At 39.6% G+C, this 27,210-nt stretch overlaps 1 protein-coding gene across 1 annotated transcript in view; it reads left to right on the forward strand.

Annotated features, from left to right (window-relative positions):
• NR3C2 (nuclear receptor subfamily 3 group C member 2) overlaps positions 1-27,210 on the forward strand; it is a 189,497-nt gene that overhangs the window by 101,078 nt on the left and 61,209 nt on the right. The window contains exon 2 of the mRNA XM_008641270.2: positions 8,029-8,168. Coding sequence (XP_008639492.1) covers positions 8,029-8,168 — 140 coding nt within the window. The remainder of the gene's footprint in view (positions 1-8,028; positions 8,169-27,210) is intronic.

A 27,210-nucleotide genomic window follows, 5' to 3' on the forward strand; every position in this document is an offset into this window, starting at 1 on the left:
TGGTTGGTGTGTGGGGGGGTGGGGGGGGGGGGGGGGGGCATAAGGGAGTTAAAAGACCAAGCCTCCCACTCCATTTGTCCCTTAGGTTCTTTCAGATCAAGCAATAATTATACATGTTGCCTTCCTAAGCCTGTGGGATTGCTCTTATGAGTAAAGGTCTGCCATACTGGGGTATTATGTGACAAGTTGGAAAATAGCCTTTGTTCCCATGGTAACCTTTTTTTTGTGCTTTGGTGCATTTTTTCCCTATGGTTTCATGGTTGCTCTGGAGGTTTTTCTATTGTGGTATTTTAATCCCCAGGAGACTGTGGATGGCAGTTCAGTTTACTTTCTGCTATTATGAAATAATTTAATTTTGAAAAAAATTTATTTGATTATGGAACTCTTGTAAACTTTTTATATTGTGGTTAGGGTATTAGTGGTGTGGTAGCTTTCTCTGTAAGCATATCATGCACTCAGAAGTTAAAGCAAGCAGTTGGTAATAGGAAACTATGTCCAACTGGACTAAGCTGCTTCTGTTATAAACTAATATTTTTAATACAGTTTTTCTTTTAGGACTTTTGGGGCCAAGCCATTGCCAGACATATCAGGTAGATTTTTCTCTGCAACAGAATGACATTTCTTAAGGTCATTAACAGTCAATGCTCTGGTCATCAGTGTAATTTCAGGTTGCTGTAATGAGGGTTTCATAAAATATGCTTTCAAACAAAGGCACGTACTTTTAGGAGTTGCTTGTTTAGACTCTGAGGGAAGCACTTCAACAAAAGTTGTTAGCTTTCTTTTGAGAAGAGGAGGCTTTTTAAAGAGATGCTTTTATTACTGGTAGCATCTCCCCGCATTTGCCTTCTATGTATATTTTCCTCCTTCCTTGCTCGTTCAGTTTTCTTTGTCTCAGAAGCCTTCAATAGCAGAGCAATGTAGTAATGCAGTCTTGTCTTGCCTGAAGTTCCTCATGGCAATGATTTCCCACTGGTGCCCCCATCAGCAGGTGAGCCGCATGTGAATCATGGCATTTTATGCCGCTTTAAAATGTTTCTGACTGAGAAGGCAGCAGAACCTCACCAGGTAAACTCTACTGTGCCCTGGTAGGAGAGTTACCAGGGTGCAGAATGGCTCACATAGTTTTCAGCAGTTGAAAATGAGATGGTGCTGTGAAAAAATTGGATGTTCAAAGCTGTGTGTCTCCTCCTAGTTATGTCAAGTGAGCAGCTGCAGGAAAAGAAAGAGTTAAACATACTCCCTGCCCCCCTCAAATAGACTTTCAATAATTAACCAGATAATTTTCCAGATAAACTGTTCCTGCCTTATCTTGCTATACATAGCAATTTATAATCAGCAGCACAAACACCAGAATTGCATGCATTTAAACTGCACTAATTCTATAAGTGGGCCAAATATGAAAAGTTAGAGCAGATGCACTGTGAGGTTTACTGGAGTTCTTTGCCTTCCAAAGCCGAAGGCTTCTTCCTGATAGGAAACTCCCCATCTAAGTTAACCATTCCATTTCAATAGATAACTATATCTATGTACTAAAAAACCTGCAGAGCAAGGAAATTTTATTTCCCTGGGGCAGTTGTGTCTTGGTAGGTTGTGACAGTAGTTAGGGGAGAAAAGTGCATTGCAGAAGAAAAGTAGGAGGATGTTATACTTCTCTGATCACTAAATCACTGGGTAAAAATTACATTTATTTCCCTAGGAAATAAGTGCTTCTCAGTTTCAGTCCATCAGAACACACTTTCATTGATGCTTAAGTTTGTATTTTTCTGTAGTCAACCGATTATGTGGGGCTAAAATTTGGCTTGCCGGCTATAGTTGCTACCAAAATATTTCTATAGAGAAGGTCAAGGAAAGGTCAAGGTTTACAGCTGGATGGAGGAAAATGCTGAATCCTGTCAGCATCCACTAAGGTAAATGGGAACTGAAGGAGCATAGCGTACTTGCTTCATTTTGTGAAATCAACATATGCCTTAAGGTTAAGCTAAATACAGGAACCTGTTCACTTTGACTGCGGCACAGAACGCATCAGATTCTATTTGCCGAATAAACATTGGGACTTAAATGCTTTTTTAAAATCCTAAATGCATCTTTTTTGATTTGGTGGGGCTTAGAAAAAAGGTTGGAGCCTTTTCTATTAGTGCATGTCAGAGTTTGCTTGTTATCATAATTAAGATCCTGGTATGAAAGTGCGATGTGTGACCCTTAGGCATTACTAAATAAAGTAACTTAAAGTGAAAGCTGAAGTTGCTGAGGAAAAACACCATCCAAGTTCTCAGTTTGTTTTTTCTTAACTAAATGCACTTTCCTTCTGATTCCTACATGTTCCATCACACTAAGTATTTCTTAAGATTAAAAGAGGTGAAGTTTGAACAATTGAAGGGTTTCTGTCTTGGAATATAAAAGCTCTGTGCTTTAAAAAAAAAAAAAAAAATAGAGACTGACCACTAATTTAAATGCAATGTGACAGCTGCTGAATTCTCTTTGTTGGGGCTTGTTGTTTGGTTGTTTTGGTTTTTAAAATTTCTTTAGGATGTACCCTCAAAGAAGGGTAAATGTTGCTCTGCCTGCTCTGGGAGTGTCGCTGCTGAGGCTCAGGGGTGGTTGGGTTCCAGCAGTTCTTGGCTCAACCATCCCAAGGTCTCACGTGACTGCCTTCTCCTCCAAAATTCTGATCGTTTCATCTCTGCACCTTTTCACTTCTCTCTGCTTTCTTGGTCTGCTGACAAGAAGATTGGTTTATATACTCTGACATTTAAGAAATACCATTTTCCAGTCTGCTAATCTGCTTTATTCAAGTAGTTATAGGAGAGAGCCAGGGTTCCTTCCCACAGTGAAGCTTTTTAAAAAATTTGGGTTCTACAAGCAGAAACTGACGCTGGTCAAACTTTAGTATTGACAATTAAAATGGGAAGCATGGAGTGAAATCTGGGAAATGATACATGGCACTGGGGCAGGTCATGACTACCATCATTGTAGAGCAGTCAAATAATCTACTGGACAGCTTTTGACCAGTAAGACACTTTCTAAAGGAGTAGTAGAGTTATCTTGGGCAGGGAGATTGTTGTTACTATGTGAACATGCATAAAAATAATGGAGGCAATGTGAAGATGAGATGGTTATGCTGTTTTCTATGATGGCTGAGTGGACAATGGATTAAAGAAATTAGGGTACTGGGAGAGCTGCTAAGAGAAGTGAAATACCATTGAAATACCCAGCTATTGTTTTGGGCCACAGGAAGGTTAGTTTCAGTATTTCTGTGTGCAAAGTTGACTATCTTCTACTAGTTCCCAGTAGAACATGACTCTAGCTGGAGGTTATGCCCCTTCAGAAATGAGGTGAGAGGGTAGAAGTAAGCTTCTGGCAGCCTTTGCATCTTGAATGTCCTGATTATTCTTCCTCTTACAGTTACTTTTTTTTTCTTCTTGTGTAAAAAATATGATTCCATAATCTCAAATTCTTTTTACCTTTGTTTTTCCATACCTTTATTTATTGAGGCATACCCAGGTTCCTTCTGTTTGTTTTACTGCCAGAAAATTTCAGTATGAAAAAGAAAAGTCAATGACGTGGAATTAAAAAGGACTCATCTAGATCTCATAATAATAAAAGCACTTGGAACAAATGACTTTGGAATTCATATTGTGGCTTATTCTCCTTTAGAGTGCTTCATTTTATCATCAGAGAGGCATCGTTTGTTTAAACTGTGCTCCTGTATGACATCTGGTTTGAAAAGCATAATAACCTATATAATCAGCTTTTTAAATGCTGGATTATCTGTGGGTTTATTGACTCTTCCTTACAAAATCTGTTATTTCTAATTAATTCTCCATATAACTATTACTAAAGCCAACTCTGAGAGACACAAATGAGCTTGATGGCAATGGCTAGTCAAGGTCAGCATTTAACTGCCAGCATTTGTACTGTTAGGGATAATAAATCAGGCTTATTCTTAATCACATACCCTACAACGTGACAAGTGTTACTGGAGCCATTGAAGCAACCGTTTTACAACATTTGGCATTGTTAAACTCTCCATGCTGCCCTTGGCTGTAACAGCATTGTGATAAAATATGTATGCTCTGTTAGATCTCCTCTCTTTGAATCCTGTGGAGTTTTATGTGGGGGTGTGTGTTTGCCTATTCTTGTCTTTGTATTAGAAAGAATGAGAGAGGCATGAAAGCAACAATGCCTAGTCAACCTATGGGAGCCACTGGCTTCTGAAAATGGGAATGAGTAGCCAGTTCTATGGCACTATTTCATATTTCTTGTATTTTCAGTTAGGAGTTTGAGACTAGCTTGCCACCCACAAGGAATGTCCTGGCTCAACAACAGTCCATTGTATAAAAGTTTTTTTAAAAACCCTGTTAAATATCAGAGCAATAGGTTTTAGGCTCTGATTTGGTTTTGCGTAAATTCGGTGTTTTCACTTGATCTGAATTTTAAGACTCAAATCTGCTGTGGCCTGTATATGCCATTAGATTTAGCATGCCATTCAAATAGATATTTGGCACTAGGCTAATTACCCTCCAGGGAGCCAATTGTAAAGTTTCTAATCTTTTTTTATGATACTCATTGTTACATGGACCAACTCTTGGATATTTGAAAAGAGAGAATGACTTGTTACTTAAGTAACTTGGATTGCTGTAACTAAACTTCTCATCTGGAGCAAAAAATCAAACTGAGCTCCAAAAAAAAGCTAAAATTTAATTAATGTAGGTACCTCTGTTATAATAACTGAATTGAACACTGATATTTTGCTTATTAAGTGTTACCTGCCTGTAACTTTTCCTACGTGCTAGTTTACATTAGGATTACTTGGTAAAAATTTATGGCATGTTGCTATGGAAAATTAATGCAAAAGGAAATATGTAACTTGGAGCATGCAGCAAAGCTCTTTCAGTGGGGGGGGTTTAGTGTAGTTTTTCTGCCAGTGCATATTATAGAATAAAAAGCTATAATGATTAATAAAAAGAATTGGTTTAATAAAAGTGATGAATAAAGGAAGTGTTTTTCTATGTCATCAACACTGGATATCTGGCCTTGAAATAAAGGCCAAGGAGTAGGTTCCTCATCAGTCAGATCTTGTTCACTGTGGTTACTAAGAAAGGGGTGAAAGGGCTGAAAGAAGAGAGATTTAGGAGGAAAAGGTGTAACCATCTGTGTGTGCCTTGTTGGGAAAGAAATGCTTCCATGGAGAGAATGAGTTATCCTGAAGTTTAGCTTGTGATCTGAGCATATTTTTGGGCTCAGCCTTTTATTATTTGCACCACTTTGCCTTTGTGTGAGGTATTACGACAGCATTTTGAATGGGCAAATACTCTGGTATAGCATGGGTGAAAGAGAACATAAGAGATTTTAAAAACAAGCCCAACATTGTTCATTTAAGACAATCATAGCCAGAGCTGGCACGAGTTGGAGGAGATTGAAGTCCCAACAGTGAATATCAATGTTTTTTTTTGCAGTAAAGTATTTGGGAACAGCTCCATGTTTGATACTTCTATTAAGAATGAAAATGCCTCATTTGTGTTTTAACATATTCCACTTTTAAACTGAATAAAAGAAGGAGTTAATTCGGTTTAATTCCAGAATGTTAAGCTTCCGCCTGTGATGCTGTGGCTGAGTAGCTGAATACATACCTCATATTCAGGCTGTACCTTTCAGTTGTATTCAAGTCTTCAGTGGAGAGGAGCCCTGCATAAAATATGCTATAGATTGTGTCTTAGGTAGGCATTTAATAATAGCCGTGGATCAACTGGTGTCTTAATGTGTCTTTGCTGGCTTTTTTTTTTACCTAATAATTCTGTGAGTGCAATTTTGTAGGGTAGCTTGTATCTAAAAAAAGGCTCTCCCACCTTCTGCAAATCCTACATGACAATTTATTTTCAACTAAAAATAATACATAATTGCATATATATATGCAGTATGTATATATAGAGAAGCATGTGCATGCGTATATATATAAAAATAAAAATCATGCACACTGCTGTGATACCCTGGAAACCTCCATTTCTCTACAGGAAAAGCTCTCTAATGAAAATACCTCTTTTTTAGATATTAAAAGAAAAGTACACTGACCTTTTCCAGGGTAGAAAGACTAGGAAAGTTTTTGCCGGTCGCATGAAGAAATGGGAGCAAGCAGCATCAAAATTACAAATCCCCTGAGACATTTTGGCCTTCCATCAGAATTGAAGAGTTTCCCTTCTCAGGGAAAAATACTGATGTTTGCAGTGAAAGAAAGAAATTTTCAAGACTAGTTTTCCAGGTTATTGACATTTTCTCTAGCAAGCAGACACCTTTTGAAGAATTTTGTTTAATAGGAGGCCTAATTTTTTTCATGCCGTATGGAACATGCTACAGGGAGATGGTCCAGTTCTTTGCGTTAACACATCAGAGCTCAATACCAGCACAGCCTTGGTAAATCCTGGAAAAGTTACTTTTCCTTAGGGTAAATTAATGCAGCGTGTGCAGGTATGACTGTGACTGGAGCATGCAGAACTTATTTTAACATAGATTTGGTGAGGCTTTCTCTCTTAACAGATGAGCTAATGCCATCACCTAGCAATTATCAAGTAGTGTGATGTTATGTAATGAAAGTATAAATAGCACAAGGACTAAAACTAGTAAATCTAACAGACTAGTGAGCAGACAAGAGCAGGAATACTATTTGGAACATTTTGATTAACATCTGAACACTGTCATTTAAGCAGGTGTTTAGATTTGATGTTGCAGTAAAGCTGTAGGCCAGGAGAGCTGCGGTCCTTCATTTGGAGTGACATTCAAGCTGTGCCCCCTGGATAAATCATTTGACCTCTGCATACCTCTTTAGAGGAAGGTAGAAATTTGGAAAAAGGCAAAGGGTTTATGCTTAGAATTTCTTAAGCAAGCTCATTATCTTATGTTTGAATTAAGACTACCTGTGGACTTCGTTTCCCGGTGGCTGATGGACAAATAGCCTGTGACCTGCAGTTTGAACGACCTGATCATTTCCCCACTGGTACGAAGTCTTTCAGGGTTGTTTTTGTAGTTGTTTGGCAGCATTCACAGAGATAACATGTAAGAAATGCAAGAGTTCACATTTACCTGGAGAAGAGGGGCTGTGTGGAAGGAGAGACTCCCTTCGGCCCCATGGAGACATGGGAGGGATCCAAAGTTTTCATCTCCCTCATGGAGAAGGAATCCTTCCAGGATCTGGCATGTTTCTCCAAGCATGCCCATTACATTAGGGTGGCATTTTCAGTTCCTGAGGGAGGAAGGGAGGGAGGAAACTCACAGGATCAGGAAATATGACTTGCTTTTGAAAAGCACTGTCTTTGAGAGTTGCCAGTGGAAAAGGCGCCCTGTAGTTTAAGACAGAAGTAGATGATTGAAGCAGGGCTTGCAGGTGCATCTGTCTGCAAACCTTCAGGATGGTCTGAACCTCCAGTGCTGCTTTTCTGGCACCTACAGGCATATGGGAGGATCTTCTGCACTTGCAGAATGTAGATAGGCTTCAAAACTACATCCGAAGTAAGCTGCTAAATTACAGGAATATTAGAAATAAGCTCATGGACTACTGCAGTGGTAAACAGGAGCACAGATGGCAGTACATACCATTTTGCTGCATTACTTCATAAAATGGCCTTAGAGGTTTCCTTACAGGTATTCCTTAGAATAAATAAATAAAAACAAATAAAGAAACAGAAAGAAAATTTATAGCTGCCAGGTTGCTGCCAGAGTGGTTTGTTAGTTTGTTTGGTTTTTATTTTCAGTTTTAATCATCTGCTACCGATAAATTCCACTGCCCTTGTGGTAACTTCTCACATTAACATTGATATATTATGGGTGTTTTAAAACAGACAATAAAAATATTGCACTTACTAATTAAAGCAATTCATGTATTCAGCCAGGCACTGCCAGAAAGAGTTGTGGTTTCCTAATTGTTAGGTGCCTTGAGCAATATACCTGTTATAAATTCTTAATTGAAATTTGTATTATGGCTGGTGTGATTTGAAATATTCATAGCTGTTTTGTTTTGTTTAATTGTTTTCACTCCAGCTCTTCATTGAGAAGTGTATCAACTGGATCTTCAAGGCCTTCCAAAGTGTGTTTGGTGTGTGGAGATGAGGCATCTGGATGTCATTATGGGGTGGTTACATGTGGCAGCTGTAAAGTTTTCTTCAAGAGAGCAGTAGAAGGTAAGAGAATAGAAAACAAAAAATGTCGACACAAAAGACAAAATCTGTTCTTCGTTTTTTGTAAGAAATATATGTACACACATATAACGTTTCCTATGTGGTTTTGGCTGTTGGTAAAATTCGGTGTTGTTAATATGAAAAAAAGATGTTGAGTGACCTTTACAGACTTTGTAAGCAACTTCAAGTGGCAAAAAGGTTTTTAATATCTGATAATAAGAGTTCATGACATGCAAAGGGCATAAATACCATATAGGTTTTTGGAAGTCTTTGCTGATGAATAAATGTTCATACAACCACAGATGAAGTAGGAGATAGCTACTTACTGATTTATCTTCACGAAAAAAAACCTAGAAGGAAAAAAAATAGGCTCTTAATATGGTGTCCAGCTTGTGCACTGACAAGAGTGAGGCAGTGTGAGATGTGATTAATTTCTTCTGTGATCATTAAATCTACTTCTGATGGCAATAAGGATTTAGCTCTCTGTTAAATAGACCTGGAGGGCTTGTGCGTCATTGAAGTCAAGACTTCATGTAATATCTATCAATCTATTTATCTATCTATCTATCATCAAAAGTGTCAATCGAATTGAAATTAACTTCCCAAAGTTATAAGGACATGGAAAAGGTTTCCCCTTGCTGAAAACATTTTCTCTTGCAGTTGTGCAGTAGCTGGCCTTGATGTCCTCATACCCCAACTTCTTCTTGAGAATTCAGTTGCTTTATGTGGGACGTGAACGAGAAAACCTTCCTTTTTTTGGTTGAGTGATTTCCTCCATGTGCTTCCACACCACATCATGGATGGCTCTTCAGACATCCATATCTGAGCTTCCGCCTGAATCAGGAGGAGATATTTTTTGGTTGGGGGGTGGTGGTGGTGAGGCTTTCCGTATACCTGCACATACTGTGTGAAGTGACAGCACCTTTTGTAGTCTTCCTTCCTCCTTTCCTGCCTCCCAGGAAAGCTTCCTTTCCAGTCTTGAATCGCTGTAATTTCAAGGTACTATTTGTCTACATTTGCATCTCTTTCTTTTGCAACATAATAGGATGGATGTTCCCATCCAGCTGTACAGGAATTTATGAAAAATTACTAAGGAGTCCCTTTAGGAGTTAACAGAGTAGCAAGACTGTGTTTTCAAGCCTCAGAAGCCATTAGGAAAAGATTACACTCTGATCAGGCATAGAAATACATTTTAAAATGTAATTAAAACTGATCAGTAATTACTGAAAGTTTGCAAGTTAAGCAAAAAAAAAGCAAAAAATGAAAGAGAAAGCTGCCCTGTCATCCCTAAAAATGTGATGTGTTTTAAATTAGCTTAAAATACATTTTTTAGAGTCATTATAGGAACATACATGTACCTACCAGTGGTATGTGAGCACTGTCTAGACTTCTTGGTATGCACATGACTGAGCTCTTGATGTTACCAGTAGCATTGTTGTTAGGCAAACACTGAGATTTTGTCTTGGCTTGCACTTTCTTTTATATATCGTAGAGTACTAGCCCCAAAAGGACATAGTAAAACCTAATACACATATTGGCTTTCAAACATCCTGGCACTATCCTTATAAATCAGTTTGTGTAGGTAGTTTTGTAATAAGAGGTTTCTTGTAGTCATCATAAATTTTTCAGTTGGGAAAATGAACCAATAAAACACCCTCTTCTGAGGTTTCCTGTTTGAAATAATTGAAACAATTAAATATTTGTGGTTTGTGGACACACACATTTCTGTCATGATCCATTAAATATTCCTCAGTGGACGATGTCCCTGCTCTTTTCAAGAGCCTTTAAAGGTCAACTCCAACTCAGCCATTCTATCAGTCTATGAAGTGGGGAGACAAATTGGGTCAAAAAGCATGGAAACAGAGAAAAGAGGGATTTGGAGAGAGGGAACTCTGCACACCACCCGGCTCTTTGGGTCTTGGCTGGAATTGCTAACGTTGTCAGCACACCTTGAACAGCCTTTGAGTGCCGATTCCTTTGTGCTCCTCTGAAATACTACAAAACCAGAGGGATTATAACAGAAAATAACATCTGTATTGGAACTTAAAACCAAGAAACTGAGAAGAACAAAGAGACTAAAGTTTGCATTTCAAATTATAAATCTGGTAATTGTATTCCCAGTTAATCGTGTCTTGGAACTTGCAGGAAATATCTAATGCATTTATGAGAAGGAGAGCTGTAGACCAAAAAAAAATGGGTTTATTGGTGAAATTTCAAGAGTAATTTCAGATGGCATTAAATCCAAGGCTGTAAATTATCCAAGTACTAGTTTTATTATCAGGTAGGCATGGATGTTTTGCTGACTAAATTGATGAACAGGAGGCTGGCATGAAGAAACGTGATTTTGTCATTAACGTAAATTTGATCTGCCTTGCAGACACTAAAACTCCTTAGACTGTGAAAGTGTTGCTTAATGGCATCACAGCAAAAGTTAAGGTATATACATTTAGAATACATTTTTACAGAGGTTAATTTTATTGTATGGGTTTTTTCCTCAATTATAGATATGGCTAATCATAAAGTTTCATTTGAACTTGAATTTATGATCAAAATAGAGTCATATGCTGAAAATACACTGTACTGTGAGGGAACCTAAAGCACCTGGCCAGGCTTGTCTTCTCTTTTTCCACTGAAGCAGCTTTCTCTGAGGAGAGTAACAGGCTTGAAGTCAGAAATCACAGCTGTTCTTGCCTATGCTTTGCATTTTCAGTCTTCATTTGTTCAAGTTCCAGACAAGTATGAGGTAATCTCTCCTAAATCAAAATTTATATTGTTTCTTAAGTTGCTAATCTTTTATTCTTCCTTTGGCTTGGAACGAAGGAAAAAGGAAGGCATTTTTTCGTCTCCATATGGTGCTAAAGACTACGGCAAAAATGACCATTTTCTTCCAGTTATTTTGCATATTCGCTTGGAGATTTTTGGCTACTTAAAATGGGAGCATTAAAAAATTATATTGTATCGGTTATAGGGAAGCTTGTTCTTTTTTAAAAATACAAAGATGGGATAATTCAGTTAACATCAGATTCTGTTGTTGATCTCTGTTCCAGGAGGTTCACCTTAAAGCTAGTTCTTCAATTTTAAGTCAAAAAAATAGATTTCTCTTCACCTCTGAGATAGAAACACAGGCACAACAACAGAAGTTTCTAGGGTTGCAGGGCTTTATTTCCTCACCTGAACTTTTGCCAATTTAGAGTGGAGGGGTAATTTGGCTGAAGGAAAATTTTGAGTCTGATCTGATGCTTCCTGGATGTAGCAAACCTGCTGTGCCCCCTCAGTGAGCAGCGTAGGAACAAAGAAATCCTACCTGTTTTTTCAGAAACAGGTACTCTTCTATGCACTGTAAGTGAAAGAACTTCCCAAGGCTTTATAAGCCCTGGTAGAAGATAAACTAAAACCTCTGTGTGTGCCTCCCTTGGTGTTTTTTTTTTGTTTGTTTTTTTTTTTTTTTTGTTTCAGTTGAAGTGGAAAAGTTATCAAGGTAAGAGAAATGATAACATACATAACTCTTGAATAATTTGCTTAATTAGCATGACTTTATAGAATGCTACTGTGAACAGGGGAGTTCACCTTATTGATCATTTAAAAAAGCATATTTTTTATGCTGTATGAAACTGGAATTGATACATAACAGCCGTTTTGCACACCATTTTGCAGTGTGTGCACCCATGAATTTTGTAGGTCTGTATTACTGTAATTAATTATACATACAGTTCTTCACTCTCCACTCTTCTGTTCATTCACTGTAATGGAGTCAGTGTTTTTCCATAACAGGCTGCAATTTTCCTTTTATCCACTTTCGTAAGGTCCGTGGCCTCTCTAAATTTGACATCACTCAGTATAGATGTCCATATGTTTTCATAGAAATTTTTATGTGGGATTTGAAGTTGACTCTGTTCCTGACCTGTTGCAGGAATCTGTTTTACAACCTATCAAACAGAAATATTAGGTGAAGAGCAAGCAGATGGGTGATCTGCTGAGGGCAAGTGAGCTGGTCAAATTCATGTAGCAGCTGCTACTCTTATTTGATATGCTATGGTTAATAGGTGTAAAATAAAATTTAAATAATTGTTATAGGTTTGAAGCTGCTGCCAGCCTTCCATGCTTTCATAGATATATGAAAAGGACTTTTCCTGGGTTTAGCTCTGGCAGGCAGTATTGCTCTGTGAAATGAAGCCTTCATTCCTTCCCCAGGCTGGTTTTAGTTACTAAGGGCTCGGAGTTAAGGAGACTGGTAGGAGGAAGGTGCTAAAAAAATTTGCAATGGGACCCCAAAAAGGAGAAAAAAACCAAAAACCAACCAGCAAGAGTGGAGACATAAGATAAAAAAAGGAAAGAATAAAGGATAGAAGATACATTGCAACTGAATATTTTAAAGCTGGGGAGAGGTGAAATGCGAGGAAAATCTTTCCTTGTGGCTCTTTGGAATACGTGGCCTGCATGGAAAACACTGCCCAATGTTCAATAAAAAATGCTGGATGCATTCAGGTGAATGTGAAGTAGAACACCAGGTGACCAAGCACAGTGCGGTAGCATTTCGGATAGGAGGGGGGAGATTTGGGAACCACCAAGGTGATGGAGTGCCTTGCTTTGAAAACAAGCACAGACTGAGTGGGTTTAGCAGCTGCAGTGCCACAAAGAACATAAGTTGGTTAATAGCTGTGAAAAAGATATGAAAAAATATTTTATATCAAGGAAGCTGAAAATCTGCATTCATTCCTTTCCAAAAGCATTAATAATTTCTTCCCTCCCCCAAGACTTCCAACATATGTGGTTTTTTTGAGGGCAACTTATTTACTGTGTGAGCTGGTATTGCTGTAGAGGGATAGATGAGTATGAGGATGAGAATTTAAATATGGGCAGCTGTCTAGCCTTGAAAAACATGCGCACAGGGCTGCATGCAACTATTCTTTTCCTGCACTCTGTCATTTGTCTTTTGTTCTTTGTTTTATGAATATTAATTTCTAGACTGCTTCATCCATAAAATAATATATTCAGTAGGTGATAGCCAGCCTGCACAAGCTCAAATACCCAGTAAATGGAACACGGATGCAGTGGTAAGATTGGTTTATCTCGGGCAGAAGCCTTCTGTTGCCACGTATTCAAGCACCATACAGACTTTTACATGCTTACCTTCTACATCCTGTTAAGAGAGGGGAAATTCTGGCATTCATATGATGTGACAGGGAACTCAGTTGCAGTAATTTGTTGTTGTTGTTTTCTTTTTTAACATCTCACAGGGTAACATCCCAGCAGGTCAGAGTCTTCCTAGAGGTGGGATGGCCCTGTGAGTGCATGCTGATTTAAAGTAGCCACAAATATTTGGCTAACAAATGTTCCAATGCTGCAACCATTAGTTTAGTGTTTTCTTGAATATGTCAACTGCCTTTTCTTTAAAAAGGAATGGATCTCTTTTTCTATAGGAAAGGTAGACAGACAGGGTGCTTCCTGGGAAATTCATCTCCTAGGAAGTAGTTCCAAGTTGGCTGAGCCACTTGTGTAGTGTAGTTGCACAAAATGGATGTGTAAAATTCAGATGCACCAAGTATTTCAAGCCATCAGGGAAGTATTCACAGTGTCATGGTATAAGTGATGCTGGGAATGCTTATGTGGGGTGTTGAGTATACTTCTGGTCACCAGCATGTTAAAGACAGCTTGATTCAGAGTCAAGTAAACACATGAGGAGAGCTTTTGAAACGATCTGGGGAATAAAAATTTATCTTATGTCAGGTGACTGAATGCTTTTAGCTTTTTTTAGCCTGCCCAAAAAGAGTCTGAGTTGGGACATGATTGCTGTCTATAAATATTTCACAGTTGAGGAATAGACAACCGAGAGGGAGGAGAATTTATTTTGAACTAAGAACTGTACTGAAATAAGAGCAAATGGGTAAAAATCCCATTAGTTAGTTTGCTATTTTGAGAATGCTGTAAACCACCAAAAAGAGGGACTTTTATAGGGGCACTTTCCTGAAAAGAGTAAGAAGGATTTAAGTGCCTGCTTTGAAATTGCTCATAGGAGAAGTAGCTGACGTATAATATAATTTGGTTCTCTGTGATAGTAAAGGGTAAGCCAAAGAGGTCTCTTTTGGTTAATGCTGTATCCTGGTGAGGCTGGAGACTTCAACTGGCTCTGAAAATGGAGGAAGTGTGAGTAATAGAGAGGGTGGACTAACTAATACATTTTTAGAATATTCCATTTGTAATGATGGTGAATGACTAGATCTTCACAGGAATACAGAACTTCAGTTTTTAAAAATTGATGTGAAGTGTTAAGATCTTGCATAAGGCAGAATTGCTTTGTATTTGTACTAGCAGATGAATGTCTGTCTCCTGCAATGAATTTTCTCGTTTTGAGTTCAGAAAAAAGCTCAGCAGAGTGAAGTCCTTTGGAAATACCTCCATCCTATCCAGCTAAGCCTCTGCAGGTACCCCACAGGCCCCATCAGGTCTTTGCTGATGGGGTTTTGTTTTGTAATGCCTGATATGATACAACTAAATGGATAACTAAAGCATGAACGGACATTTAAATTGGAATTTGCAGTTGGGCAGAAATATATGGACAAGATCTTTATCAAACAGCATAAAGCTTATCAAATATCATAAAACATTCTTAATCAGATGCTTTAGCTCCTTACAGCTGTGGTAGTGCTTCTTAAGAGATATTCCTTTATAAAATGCTGTTATCTGCCTACCTCAGCAGCCTCTAGAAATAGTGTTGTAATTTTCACTTTTAGGAGCAAATAGCACTTCCTTTCTACAACCCTCAAGTTCCTGAAAATTTTTCAAGCCTGAAAAGGCTCTTCAAATCTCAGGATAAGTAGTTAAGAGCCAAAAGGGGATAATCCTGCAAGGTGCCTTCAGCACCTCAGTGTTAGAGAGAAGGAATTTTGCAGTGTTGTGGCTGAAAGAAATTCTTAACAGATAAAACTGGAAAATAAATATATAAGGCTAGAAACAAAGCATCTCTTTGTACCTCCTAATCCAATTTTAAATAAGGGGATGGGAAAACAGTCTTCAGACAAAAAAAAAAGAATAAAAAAGAGAAAATGTGCATACAGATCAGTGTGTTGTAGACAGAGGGAACAAGGCATCTGCTAGCATCTCAGATATAAATAGAGTGGGAAAGGTAATGGCAAATCTCCCATTGCCTTAAATGAAGCCAGAATTTCATCCTTTTTTTGGAACACAGTTTTAGGTTGTTGACGTTTGGGAGTGTCTCTGTTAGGTTTGAAGTCTAGACTTCGACAGAGGCAGTTTTGTCAGGTTTTTTAGAAACAATAATGGCCCATGGTCAGCACTGAAACCCACAGAGCCTTATTGTTTAAGGAGAGAAATTTCTGTTTCTGTTAGATAAAAATGTATTACATATTTTTAACCTACAAAATTATTTGGTGCCATTTCTCACTGTTGGGTTGCCGAATCCAGGGCCCTAATAAAGGGAACATGAGTTAGTCAGTCCGTTCCCACCTCTTTCAAGGGTGGCTTATATTTGGCTTCTGCATGTACCTCGTCCATGCTAAGAGCAAGCAGGAACAAGCAGTTTGGAGTTAGTGTGTCTTCTCCCACCTCTTTCTGCTCCTCTGTGTGGCTTCTTACATTAGGAGCAATGGTGGATTTCAGGAGGTTTGAGCTGCTTGGTTTTCTTTAAGTTTGCTATTTTTGAAATATGTTGGGGAGGAATAAAAAAAAAATACCAAGTTTCCAAGATCATAACTAAGTATGAAAGTAATGAACGTTAGTGGCCTGTGTCGTCTTTGTTCATCTGCACTGCCTGTAATGATTCCTAATTCAGCCTTAATTACACAATCCCATACAGCTTTTTCCATTACACCTCTGCCTTGTTCATTGAACAGATTGGATAGTGTTCAATTAATGAGCTGCTATTCAATATCTTATGTTCTTCTCATTGCTCCATGTATGGTCCTGTGCCTTCACTGCTGATTACTATTCATCCCTTGCTCAGAATACATAATTACTCATTTATTACAAAGCTTTTTTTGTGGTGCTTTCACTAATATCTAAGTGCTTCACAAGCATTGTTTAATTTATGAGATGAGTGGTTATTACCCCTGGTTTACAGTTGAGGAGATAAAGCACAGATTAAGCTCAGACATACCCACTGATTTGGGGTTCATGATTTATGATATTTAGGACCTCAGGGGCAGAAGTATTTGGCATCTTATAGCACTTAGTATGTCCAAAGTGCAGTTCCCATTGATTTTACTTACAGCTATGGTCACTTAAACCACTGCAAATCAGATGCTGGATCACAAGTTGGATATTCAGGAAATGGAGAGGATAATTAGTGTTTTTTCTTGCTTAATATTATAAAGTAAGTCCATGGCATAGGAGATGCCAGTTTTCCAGGGCACCTGTCTCATGCACTGACTTTCCTCGCTCCCTTCCTCGCTCTTCTTTAAATCTCTGTAATCCTTTGTTCACTTCGTTCTCAGTAGCATGGGAACGTGGACTCCAAGCACAAGAGTCCTTTTGACTTTGGTCCTTATTCATCCTAAATCAGCATCCACGTTGTCCCCAAGATAAGCTAGAGGTCTGGCAAGGCAGGACCCAGGGTGTAGAACTAAGACATGATGTAGTGAGAGACATGGAGAGTTAGATCAGAATTCAGGTTTTGAGGTGTTGGAAATTCTAAGATTGCTTATCTGTTCAGCCTCAGCAGCCAGAGCAAGGTTCCTAGGATGTGGTCATGTGCAGGAAACATGGAATGATGGTGGTGCTTCCTAGGGAAGCTGCTTGGAGCTCAATAGGTGCCTAAACCATTTGACTGAAATGAATTTGGGAAGGCTGTAATGCAGCTTTTCTAGTACATGCTGATACTTCCATTAGTGGGAGCTCCTCAGGGCAACCTGTTTGACCATCCTCTCCATTAAAAAAAAAAAAAGTATTCTTGCTCTTCTTAAGGACCAAAGTGACACTTGCATCCTTCTAGTCTTCCTAAAAGGTTTTTTTTTCTGATTTATTAAATCATAACTTTAAAAAAGGTCCATCTACAGATTTTCTTCAATGGTAATGCCAGCTGACCAGTAATAAGGGCAAAAAACTGCAATGGAATTACTGCTTTAGGCAGTAGGTTTTTCTGTTTAATGAAACTACTCAGTGCCTCCCACCTGGAAAAGAATGTCTGCAGAAATTCAAAAGGGCTAAATAAATGCCTCAGAAAATAAATGTGGAAAGGTTATGCTTTAGAAATTTATTCTAGAGATTCAGAACGTGGGCTGACAAGTCACAGGGTGAGAAAAATGCCAAAATGGGAATAGTTTCTGCAATAAGAAAGACAGATACATTATTTTAAAACACAATGTGATGTCCGTATTACAGAAAAAGAGTGTAATGCTGGTTTTGAAGAAAATTGTGCTTCTTTGAAACTTTTGGTACTGTTCTTGCAGGGTGCCAACAAAAGGCATTGCCATTTGCATGTTGCTGACTATTCTGATAAATATTTTGAATATTTTTTTATTCTTGTAATTTAAAATTTCACACCTTTTTCCAGAAAAGGTGTCATTACTTTCAGCATTAAGGCATTCACATCAGATTTTTACATCTCGTTTCATTTGCCTTTAATTCTTCTTGATTCTTGCAGAAAACCATACCCAGAATAGTGACATTTTCCCTACTCATTTCCCATTCATGGTGTATTTGCATTCATTTTAGGCTACCAGGCAGAAGAACTAGAGCATATTTCCCTCATTTGTACCCTGCCTGTTTATTTTACTTCCTCTGGAAATCAGCTTATGGTGCTCTCCAGGACCGAGGACTGGACCTGACGTTTGGAACTCACTGTTGCAAAACCTGCTCCCTCAGGTAGCAACTAACTCATGTGATCCTGTGTGTCAGAAGGGGACACATGGCAAACAGTTCTCACACCATCACAGCAGCCAGGCTGCTTCCAGAGCAGGGTGAGGTATTAAAAAAGGCAACGTTGCTTTCCCAGGGAGAGACTGAATGATGCCGTGTGTGGGAGCAAGGCTGGAAAACCGAGCCGGAAGGTTTTCTTACAGGAGCAATCCAAACTGCGGTTTGGAGGTTTACAAACCTTTTGCATGCTCTGCACAAGTTCTCTGATAAGCCTCTTCTTGATTAGGCTGGAACAGCTTTTTTAATTTAAAGCTAATGCCTGTGGGGAAGAAGTGCAGTAGTTCTGTACTTTCAAAACTTGGGCATTTATGCAAGTTTCTTATAAGCATTTTAGGAATCTAACTATATCATTCAATTTCTGAAAGGACATTTTTTGTCTTGGGTATTTAGCTGTAGATGAGTATTATTATATGTATTTCACAGACTCGTGCTCTAATTTTTTTTCTAAGAATAATTATATATTTGGAGCTAAGCATTCAATTATTTATTCATCCATTTTACCACGTGGACTTAGCAAATGGACTTGTGTTAGCCTATACACCATATCATGCATGCAAATTCCACTCTTAACAATACTGCTTGAAATTATGTAAGTGATAGGTACTAATTTTCTCTGATACAACAGAATGATAATGATGGACTATTGGGAAAAAGTAATAATAAGTACTTCTTAGGTTGTGTGCACTGGCATACTAAACTATTCATAAAACTAAAAAAAGAATGAAAAGACACTAACCTACTTAAAAAATTATGCCATTTACTTGCAGTCTTTTTAGTGATAACAGGAAGAGAATATTCCTACAGTGATAGCACCATATTCCTGAAACTATCAGGTTGTGCACTCACTTCTGTTGGGGGGGAGGGTGTTGTTAATGGCTTCATATGCAAGGTGCATGCAGCCAGGCAGTGGAATTCTAGTTGTTCAAGTGGTTTATAGAGCCCTGAGAACTACGAGTGGTATTTCATATTTTGTACTTCTGCACTGTCATCATGCAGGTAACTATGCTGAATGTAGGGCAGCAGGCAGTCTGTCAAGTACACTATATTTTAATACAGCAACATTGCATACAGCTTTATAAAATAAGCTATGGTGCTGGAAAATAGTGCAAGCACTTGGACACAGTGGTTTACACTGAGCTGCATCTTTTCTTGCTTCCCTTCTATTTCATGAAGGAATCCACTTCCATGTAAGAAGTTTAGAAAGAATACCTAGCAATTATTCCATGTTAATTATTCATTTCAAAGTAGGAAGAGGAAATATGGCAAGGATGAGATCTTTCACTGACTGTTTAATAATAAAAGATCCTTCGTGGAAAGTTTATGAAAAATGAAGGACATAAAAGCACAAGCAAAACATATGTATTAGTACATGCTAAAAGAGCTCTGTGATGAGACAAAAGAGGGTTGAGCAGCAGAGAGGTTTTGAACAGCATTTGGGTGAATTTGCTTACTTGAGCATCCCTTTTTCCATTGAGTTAGAAAATGTTCCCAAAATAGAAAACTGAAGGACAGTATCATCTTTCTGAAATTCATTTCAGCCCTTCCTATTGCCATTCTCACACTCGCTGTATTTTCTATTACCATTCCACAAAGAACATGAGAAAGTCCTCATTACTGTCACCATTCTTTGTGTCCTTGAAGCCTTCAATAGCAAGCTCATGATGCAAGAACACCTGTTTCCCACAAGGAATAAGGTGGGAAATGCTGTGTGCGCTTCTACAGCCCAAAGTGCTCACTTAGATTCCGCAGGGAAAGGTGGATCTGAGGTATTGCCAGATAATGCAAGTGGGGCTAATCCAAAATCCATATGCAGGTGCACTATGGGGATTATGCAGTCCTTAATCCTAAAATCAGTATGCCTGTGAATTTCTTGGAGGCTTCACTTTGAATGAAGGTTGTCAATTGAAAAAGTGAGGGAAATCCTTAGAATTAAATTATTTCTACTCCTTTGTGGGAAAAATGTAAGATTTCAGCTGAAATCAGAAATGAAGGTTTAGGAAAAAAGGGGAGAAGGGCCTCTGGCATCCAGCAAGGGGCACAGAGCAGGCCACAGCAGAAACATTTCTCCTGTTCCAGACATGGAGGTCACACCTTACAGGGGGACGTGCCAAGACTAATAAAGGGAGATTAAATTTAAAGTGAGAGGAAGATACTTGTTCAGAAAAAAACCCAGGTGCTTAGGCCCATCATGTCTTTGTCACAGACTGAGCTGGCATGTGCATGTTTAGCTTGTGTCCTTCTGCTGTGCTTTTACCATTTGCTCTCTGTGCTTCCTCAGCTCTCTGGGTCTCACAGGAGAAAGGTTTACAAACAGCAAACTTGGGAATGTGAGGAATATGTGTGACAGACCAGGCCCTAGGGACATGGGGGTCATGTGGCTGAGCCTGTGAAGGAGTAGAATAGCAAACCTGTCTACAGGGGAGGGCAGTTAGGAAGGATTTTGGGGCAGGGATCTAAACAGGGCTACCTGCTGCAGTGCAGCAGCTGTCCTGGAGCATGTTTTAGTGGGCTGCTGAAGTCAATCTGTTGCTTTTCTTTCCTCTTCCTTTCCTCCTGGACTTCCCCTTAGTTAATATGTACAGTGCAGGTATTATGTTTATGCACTGTTTGATCAAATTTATTGTAAGTATTCATTTTTATTAATCAGCCTGTCAGGATTTGGGGTTTTTTGGGGAGATTTTTCCATGTATGTAAACATACTGTATCTTTTGTTTCCTGGGAACTCTTGACCTCAGCAGAAGCGTGGCTTCTCAGTGCTCGATTAGCTGGGTTAATTCCATTTTGCACAACTATACCTAATGGCCATTTAAAACTGCCAGAAGCCCGCCGTGGGTTCCTCCTCGTGCCTGACCCTGTTGGGGAGCAGCACATTAATCAGCACTCTCTGTCACGGTTTATTGCTTAATGATGAGGGTTAACTGACCACTTCCTAGGAATAATGAAAAACAGAGGTCAGCAATCACTGACTGAGCGGAGAGAGGAGCTCTTCCCACTTGTACTTCTACTCTTTCGTCCTCAGGCAGCGACAAATGTGTCTGCTCCACCACTTCAGCATGAACACTTATCTTTAAAATTCATCTTAATTATACATCAATCCCTGTCACGTGCTTACCCAATTGAAACAATCAAAACCACTGAGCCAGTTACCTACTTAAAGTCAGTGTAATCATATTTGTGGGAAAACATTGTTCTCTCTGGCGGAGCCTGTGTCAGGAGGGTGTTCTTGCAGCCCCAATGCAACATGTGGATGCGGCACTGGAACTCCCCAAGCCAGACATTTTGATGATGGCTCAGTAACTGGTGTCTCTTCCAAGCACTGTAGTTTAATTTTTGTGTGCAGATACAGAAACTGCCAGAAGTTTCAAGAAAGATACAGAAACTCCCTTGCTTGCAGGTGCTGATGGATACTGGGTCACAAATTCACACTCAGGGATACTCTGAATTTTCTTTCTCAAGTCTGTAGTTTTACTGCTGGTTGTGGTTTGTGCAGTCCTCATGTACATGGGATGTCATGCCACCTTCTGTGGTGGGTGGCCTTGCTGGCCAGTGGCACCCACAGCAAGGTGGGCAGAAGTTACCCAGTGCCTGTACAGGCTGAGCAGGGAACGTGTCCTGGGAGAGACAGCCCTCGTTTGTCTTCGCCGCTTTGGCTATGGGGTGTGCTTCCCTCTGCCTCCCAGCCTGGACTGCATGGCTGTAGGGTGTGGGATATGCTCCTCTGCTCAGTGGTTTGGATCTTAAAGCCCCATTTTCTCTTCCTACAAAGTTTTAGAAAAGCAGAGAATGTAAATTACAAGCCAGGGGTTGTCATATCGTTTTCTAAGGTTATGTTTTTGCCAAAGGGGGAGAGGTGAAATAGGATGTGTGTGGGACATCCATCCCTTGGTGCAGCACCCCTCTGCTACAGCAGCACACGACAGAGCCCTGTGAGGCTGCATAGGTGTCTCTTAGAAGTAACCTGGGGGCCAAACCTCTTTCTTAGGGACATTTTTGCATCTGTAAGTTTTTACAGCTGCCACTAGCTATTTTCCCTGTGCTTATAGAGAGAAGCCGAGGGTGACATCAGGCCTTTTTGGGCTCACCCCCGAGATGGACTCAGCAAGTTAAGTCCCAGGAGCCATGAAAGCTTGTAAGTAGAACTGGGAGCATGGGCACCTGCTCCAGTTGTCTCACACGGAGGCCTGCACCCCAGCCAGCAGGGTGTCTGCCTCCTTGGAAAGCAGTCTCTTTTAAAAATGCTGAAGACTCAGAAAAATCAAGTTATGGGAGTGACAGGTCAGACTCAGTGAATTAATAGACATTTATTTTTTGCCTTACTCTCTACTTCCTTTTGCCTTTGCAACCTGTGCCTCGTTCCTCTTTCCTCCAAGCTGTTCCCTTGCTGCATCTTGAGAGTGTGATGGGGATTTTCTGCACGTAGTCCCTGTGCCAAAGCATTGCCTGGCACATGGAAGAGATGGCTGGAGCACAAGCTCAGCTCAGACCCTCTGCCCTGGTCCACGCTCTTTGCAGAAGAGAGTTTGAGAGGTTGGCAGCCAACCTCCACCAAAACCTTTGCAAATCATATCACGTACAAACTGCAACTTTTCAGTATTTTATACTGTGATCCGTTATAATTTTAAGTGATAATGTATGAGATGGCAAAAGGCACATCTGTGGTATCAGAGCAGTGATGCTTCAAAGGGTCTGTCTCAAAGTGTGAAGGCTCTTGAGCTTCTCAAGTATGTCTGTGAAAAATGTAACACTGGAGAAAACCAACATGTTCCTCCCTACCCTTATTCACAAACTTACTTTGCACTAAGCTCTGTGCTTCTAGCTGATACATTCTTACTCTCACAAAATAAAATTCAGCCTCAGGCTGACATACAGCATGGAAAATTTCAGCCCTAACTGCTAATGTGTGGTAAAGTTATAAGCAATAGAAAATGAGGTCTTAAAATGAGAAGTGTCAGGCAACCTTAACTATATGTAGACCTACCATATTCACTGATGATAATTCGGTTTTTGACAGATTTCAACCAATTTGCAGATTCATTTTGACATGCACTATACAGAGAAAGGAAGGAAGAGTCCCTGGAGTAGGACTCTCAGGCTTATAGGTATGACTTTGTAAGTAGTCAAAGTAATGATCAACCACAGTCATTTTACCTTCTGCCAAACCTTTAAAATTGTGCTGCAGAAAGTCCATAAAAAAAAAAATCGTAAGTTAAAATCAAGGCATCAATGCACTGAAGCTGAGGCCTTTTGACTTCGTGCCTGTTCTTACCTCATTCCGTAAGCCTAAATGTAGGTAGCAGAAAAATGTTGAATTTATAAAAATATTGCAGAAGCTGTAGCATAAAGCTTGCACTGCTTGCATAAACAAAAGCCCAGGCTAGCATGCTATTCAGGTATGCATAGCCAGCACAGTTTTAGTAACAAATGCTGACTTTCCAGTAAACACTGCAGACTTCTATGTTGTCTCTTATTTACAGACTAAGAATCTGTCCAGGGTATTTCTCCTGAGTAGAACTCTGAATTTTGCTTATTTGGAGCATCAAGAAGTGATTTTAAGCCCAAGGGTTACCTTTAGGATTACATTTTTGGATGGCCTCACCTACTGGTATAGGGGCTTGGGAATCCTCTGTGCCCAGACATGGATGTTGGCCTGGAATGTTGCTTGGGGATTATATAGCAAGCTGCATCCCAGCAGGCATGTTTGTAGGCTGCCTGCAGCTGGGCTTTGCTGGTTTTTGGCTAGTTTTTTGGTGCTTGGTTTTTTTGAGGAGTGTTTTTCCAGATCACAAGCAAAACCTGTGTGAATGGTAATCACCCGTTCCCTGGATCAGGCTCTGGCAGCTTCTACATGACTTTTAAAGTATCTTTCAGCAGAGCCCTGCTGCCAGCTCAACAGTTATATAAAATGCTGCCTTCCTAACAATCACTTCACTGCAATGTCAGTGTGTGAGGAGCTAGGTTAATCCAGTTACTTTCCTGCTGGGATATAATTTGTCATTTTGCAGAACCGTTCCACCTGGCTTACACAGTCAGGGGTAAAAATGTTTGCTTAGTTGGGTCCCTTTACCTGACAGGGTAACTTGGTGCTATATATGTTTGTGGCAGACTTGTGTACTTGGGTAAAACTGTTTTTATGGAACAGTCCAGTTGTTTTATGGAAGATAAACTTTAGATGTGAATAACCCTTTTCATTATCAGCAGTAAAATGTGAAATTTCAAGCTACGCAATCTCCATCTTTTATGGTAGCTCGTTTAGTCATAATTAATTCCTGGGAGGATTTTGCTGGTATGTAGCCTAAATTTTTTTACCTTCCTTAATCTTACTCTCTTCATCAGGTCAGAAATATTTGTGTACTCTTTATTCTTAAAACTAGGCACATGCTTAGGTGCCCAGGGCGAAAGGGCTGAAGGCACGTGACTGGAGACTTGAACTAGGCTGTTATCATTTCCCGTCTCTAATTATCACTGAAGTTACAGGAGGGTAAAGGGCTACTTAAAATTTTCTTGGTAAATCAGTCCCTCTGGCTTCTAATCATTTCCGTTCCACTTCTCTGGACTTCCTCCAGTTTGTTTATATCTTCCAGTAATGAAGTGCCTGAACTGCATACAGTGTTCCAGGTGTGGCTGCAAAAGAAATGCATAAAGAGAGCACTGCCGTGCCAGCCTGCCCCACTGTGTAATGCTTCTACAGAAAGAGCCAGGGGTCTCACTGATGGTTCTACTCTGACATACTGCTTCTTGCATCCAGATTATCCTCATATTCCTAGGTCTCTTTCAGCGGTGATGCTTTCCAAATTTTGCTTCATTGCTGTGCCTTGTTAACTCTTTATTTTGAATTTCTCCCTTGGTACATGCAGCAGCATTTTTTCCAACTGTGATTTTACTGCTTGTTCCCTGTCTTTGCTTCCAATTTCACTACACCCTTTGTATTATTTTTCTGTCCATACTTGTGCTGGCAACTCCTCCTCCTTTCTTCCTACTTCAATGACGTCCCTCTGGTACTTCACAGGCTATCTTCACAGTGTGATAAACTCTGAATTTGGCAGTCACTTATCCTCAGTAGGAATTTGCTGTAGAAATACTTAATGACAGAATTGGTATAGAGTCTTTTCATCACGTAAATCTTGCCAGATAATAACAATGAACTGGATTCTAGATTTCCTGGTCACTGTATAAACAGCCTTTTCAGGTGAGGAACAGGGGGAAAGGAAGGTTAGTAGATAAGAAATGTAGTGGATAAAATGAACTGGGCATTGTGCATCAGTGAATAAATAAAATACATTTTCTGCATGAGTGCATCTCCCAGTTGTGTTTCCAGATTTGTATACGTCACCCTTTAAAGGACGTATTCCTGACCTGCTGGGTGCCTCAGCATCTTCAGGGACCACTACCTTGGAACTGTGAGGGGTAAGGATGCTCCTGGAGGCAGGAGGAGTGTGCCGTGCCGAGGAGGGAGCTGCCAACCAGCACTGTATTTTTCTGCAAAGGAACTGGGGATTTCTTACACTGATGGCTTGACTTCACCTTTTACTTGGTGTAGACATCTGCACTTGGGTAAATGGAGTTTCCCTGGTTGCGTCAGCACTAGTGTAGAGAGGTCTTCTTTCTGCACCAGCTTCTCCAGGCTTGGAGGGGCTGTAATGGCAGAGCAAGCCAGGCTCTGGCTATCTTTTTGTAGGTCTCTACTCCATTTCAAAAATGAGTTCACTTCCACGCTTTGTCTTGTCTACTTTGACTTTGGTCTTCTGGTTAACTAAAAGTCCGTCTGTCTCTTTGGAAATCCCTCAAAAACCAGCAACCACCAATCTTTCTGCATAACTTTTTAATTATTTCTGCATGTGAGTTTTGGCTGTGCTCCAGCGTTGAAATCATTATGCTGTTTGAGAGTGTAAATAAGTGGGACTGGATTAATAAATTGTATGAAACATGGTGCCACACTTCATTATAATCCACTTATCAAAGTGGAGAAACCTTTTAGTACATAAAGTGCATCTGCTTTTAATTTTCATTTTGATCTTTTCTTTGTGTGTTTTCAGACACAAGTCCACGTTTTCAGGGAGGCTTTTAATGCTGGTGCCTGGCAGTTTCAAAGTTACTTCTGAGGATGGCAAAGCATAGCCTAGCAAATTTGGGATATATAAGGAAAAGCACAGGACTGGATTATTCTCTCATAATTATAAACCGGGGTGCAATACATCACAAGGAAACCTGGCATAAGCAGAGGGCAGATTTGGGTTTTTTATGTTAGTGACCTTTTTAAAATGTCCATTTTCTTAATGCAGATTTTGTCATTTTTACTTTAAAAGCATGTTTCAGACAAGAGGATTTTGCCTTTAGTCACTATCATTTTTCCACAATAAAACAATTGCTTTTGATGCCAGTAGTGAAACCCACCTTTTCCAGAATACAAAAATACATTGTGAGCCACGAGGAGCTGCAGTTAAGCTCACACCATGGGTTTGCACAAAGGGACCACCACCCTCATCATCCCTTTCCTTCCCTGACCTCTCCTGCAAGCCTCAGCTCCAACAGCTGCTTCTGAGGAAATTGGGCTCTGGCCCTGGCTGGCTTCTGTCACTTTATTGAGAAAATTGCTGTATTTTATGGAGATTAATCCAAAGTATTTTCGTGCTGTTGATACACTTCTTGTAAGCAATGACATTTCATTTCACATGAGTTTGTATCAAATAGCTACTTGCAGGAAACTAAAATGAATTCAATCTGCTTAGTACTACCGGAATTCTAATTATGAAAAATGAACTCTAAAAAAAAAAAAATCTGTGTTCAAACCTGTCCTTTGTGAAGTTAAATGGGAATAGACTGAGGACTTTATGATTTTGTTCTTACAAATGAGTTGAATGCAAGGGGTGAGGAGGCATACCATGGAGGAGCAGCAACCTTAATCCAGGGGGGAATTCTGGACATAAATTATATATTAGTTGCTCTTTAGTTTTCACCAAGCAAGACAAATTCTGACATAACAATTACAGCAATTAGGCAGAATGCTCTTTCAAAGTAATTGTATTTATGCCTGAGTTATGATGTATTTATATCCCTAGATAATTATTTTTCTGTTGTCCTATTCCTCTTCTTTCAGTTTTGTTCTCAGTGGCCACCATCATTGGGGCTGAAATTTGACACATTCAGTTTTACCTGAATATCCACACCCTTGTTG

This window comes from Corvus brachyrhynchos, unplaced genomic scaffold (genome assembly GCF_000691975.1).
Source record: "Corvus brachyrhynchos isolate BGI_N302 unplaced genomic scaffold, ASM69197v1 scaffold229, whole genome shotgun sequence".
Taxonomy (NCBI): domain Eukaryota; kingdom Metazoa; phylum Chordata; class Aves; order Passeriformes; family Corvidae; genus Corvus; species Corvus brachyrhynchos.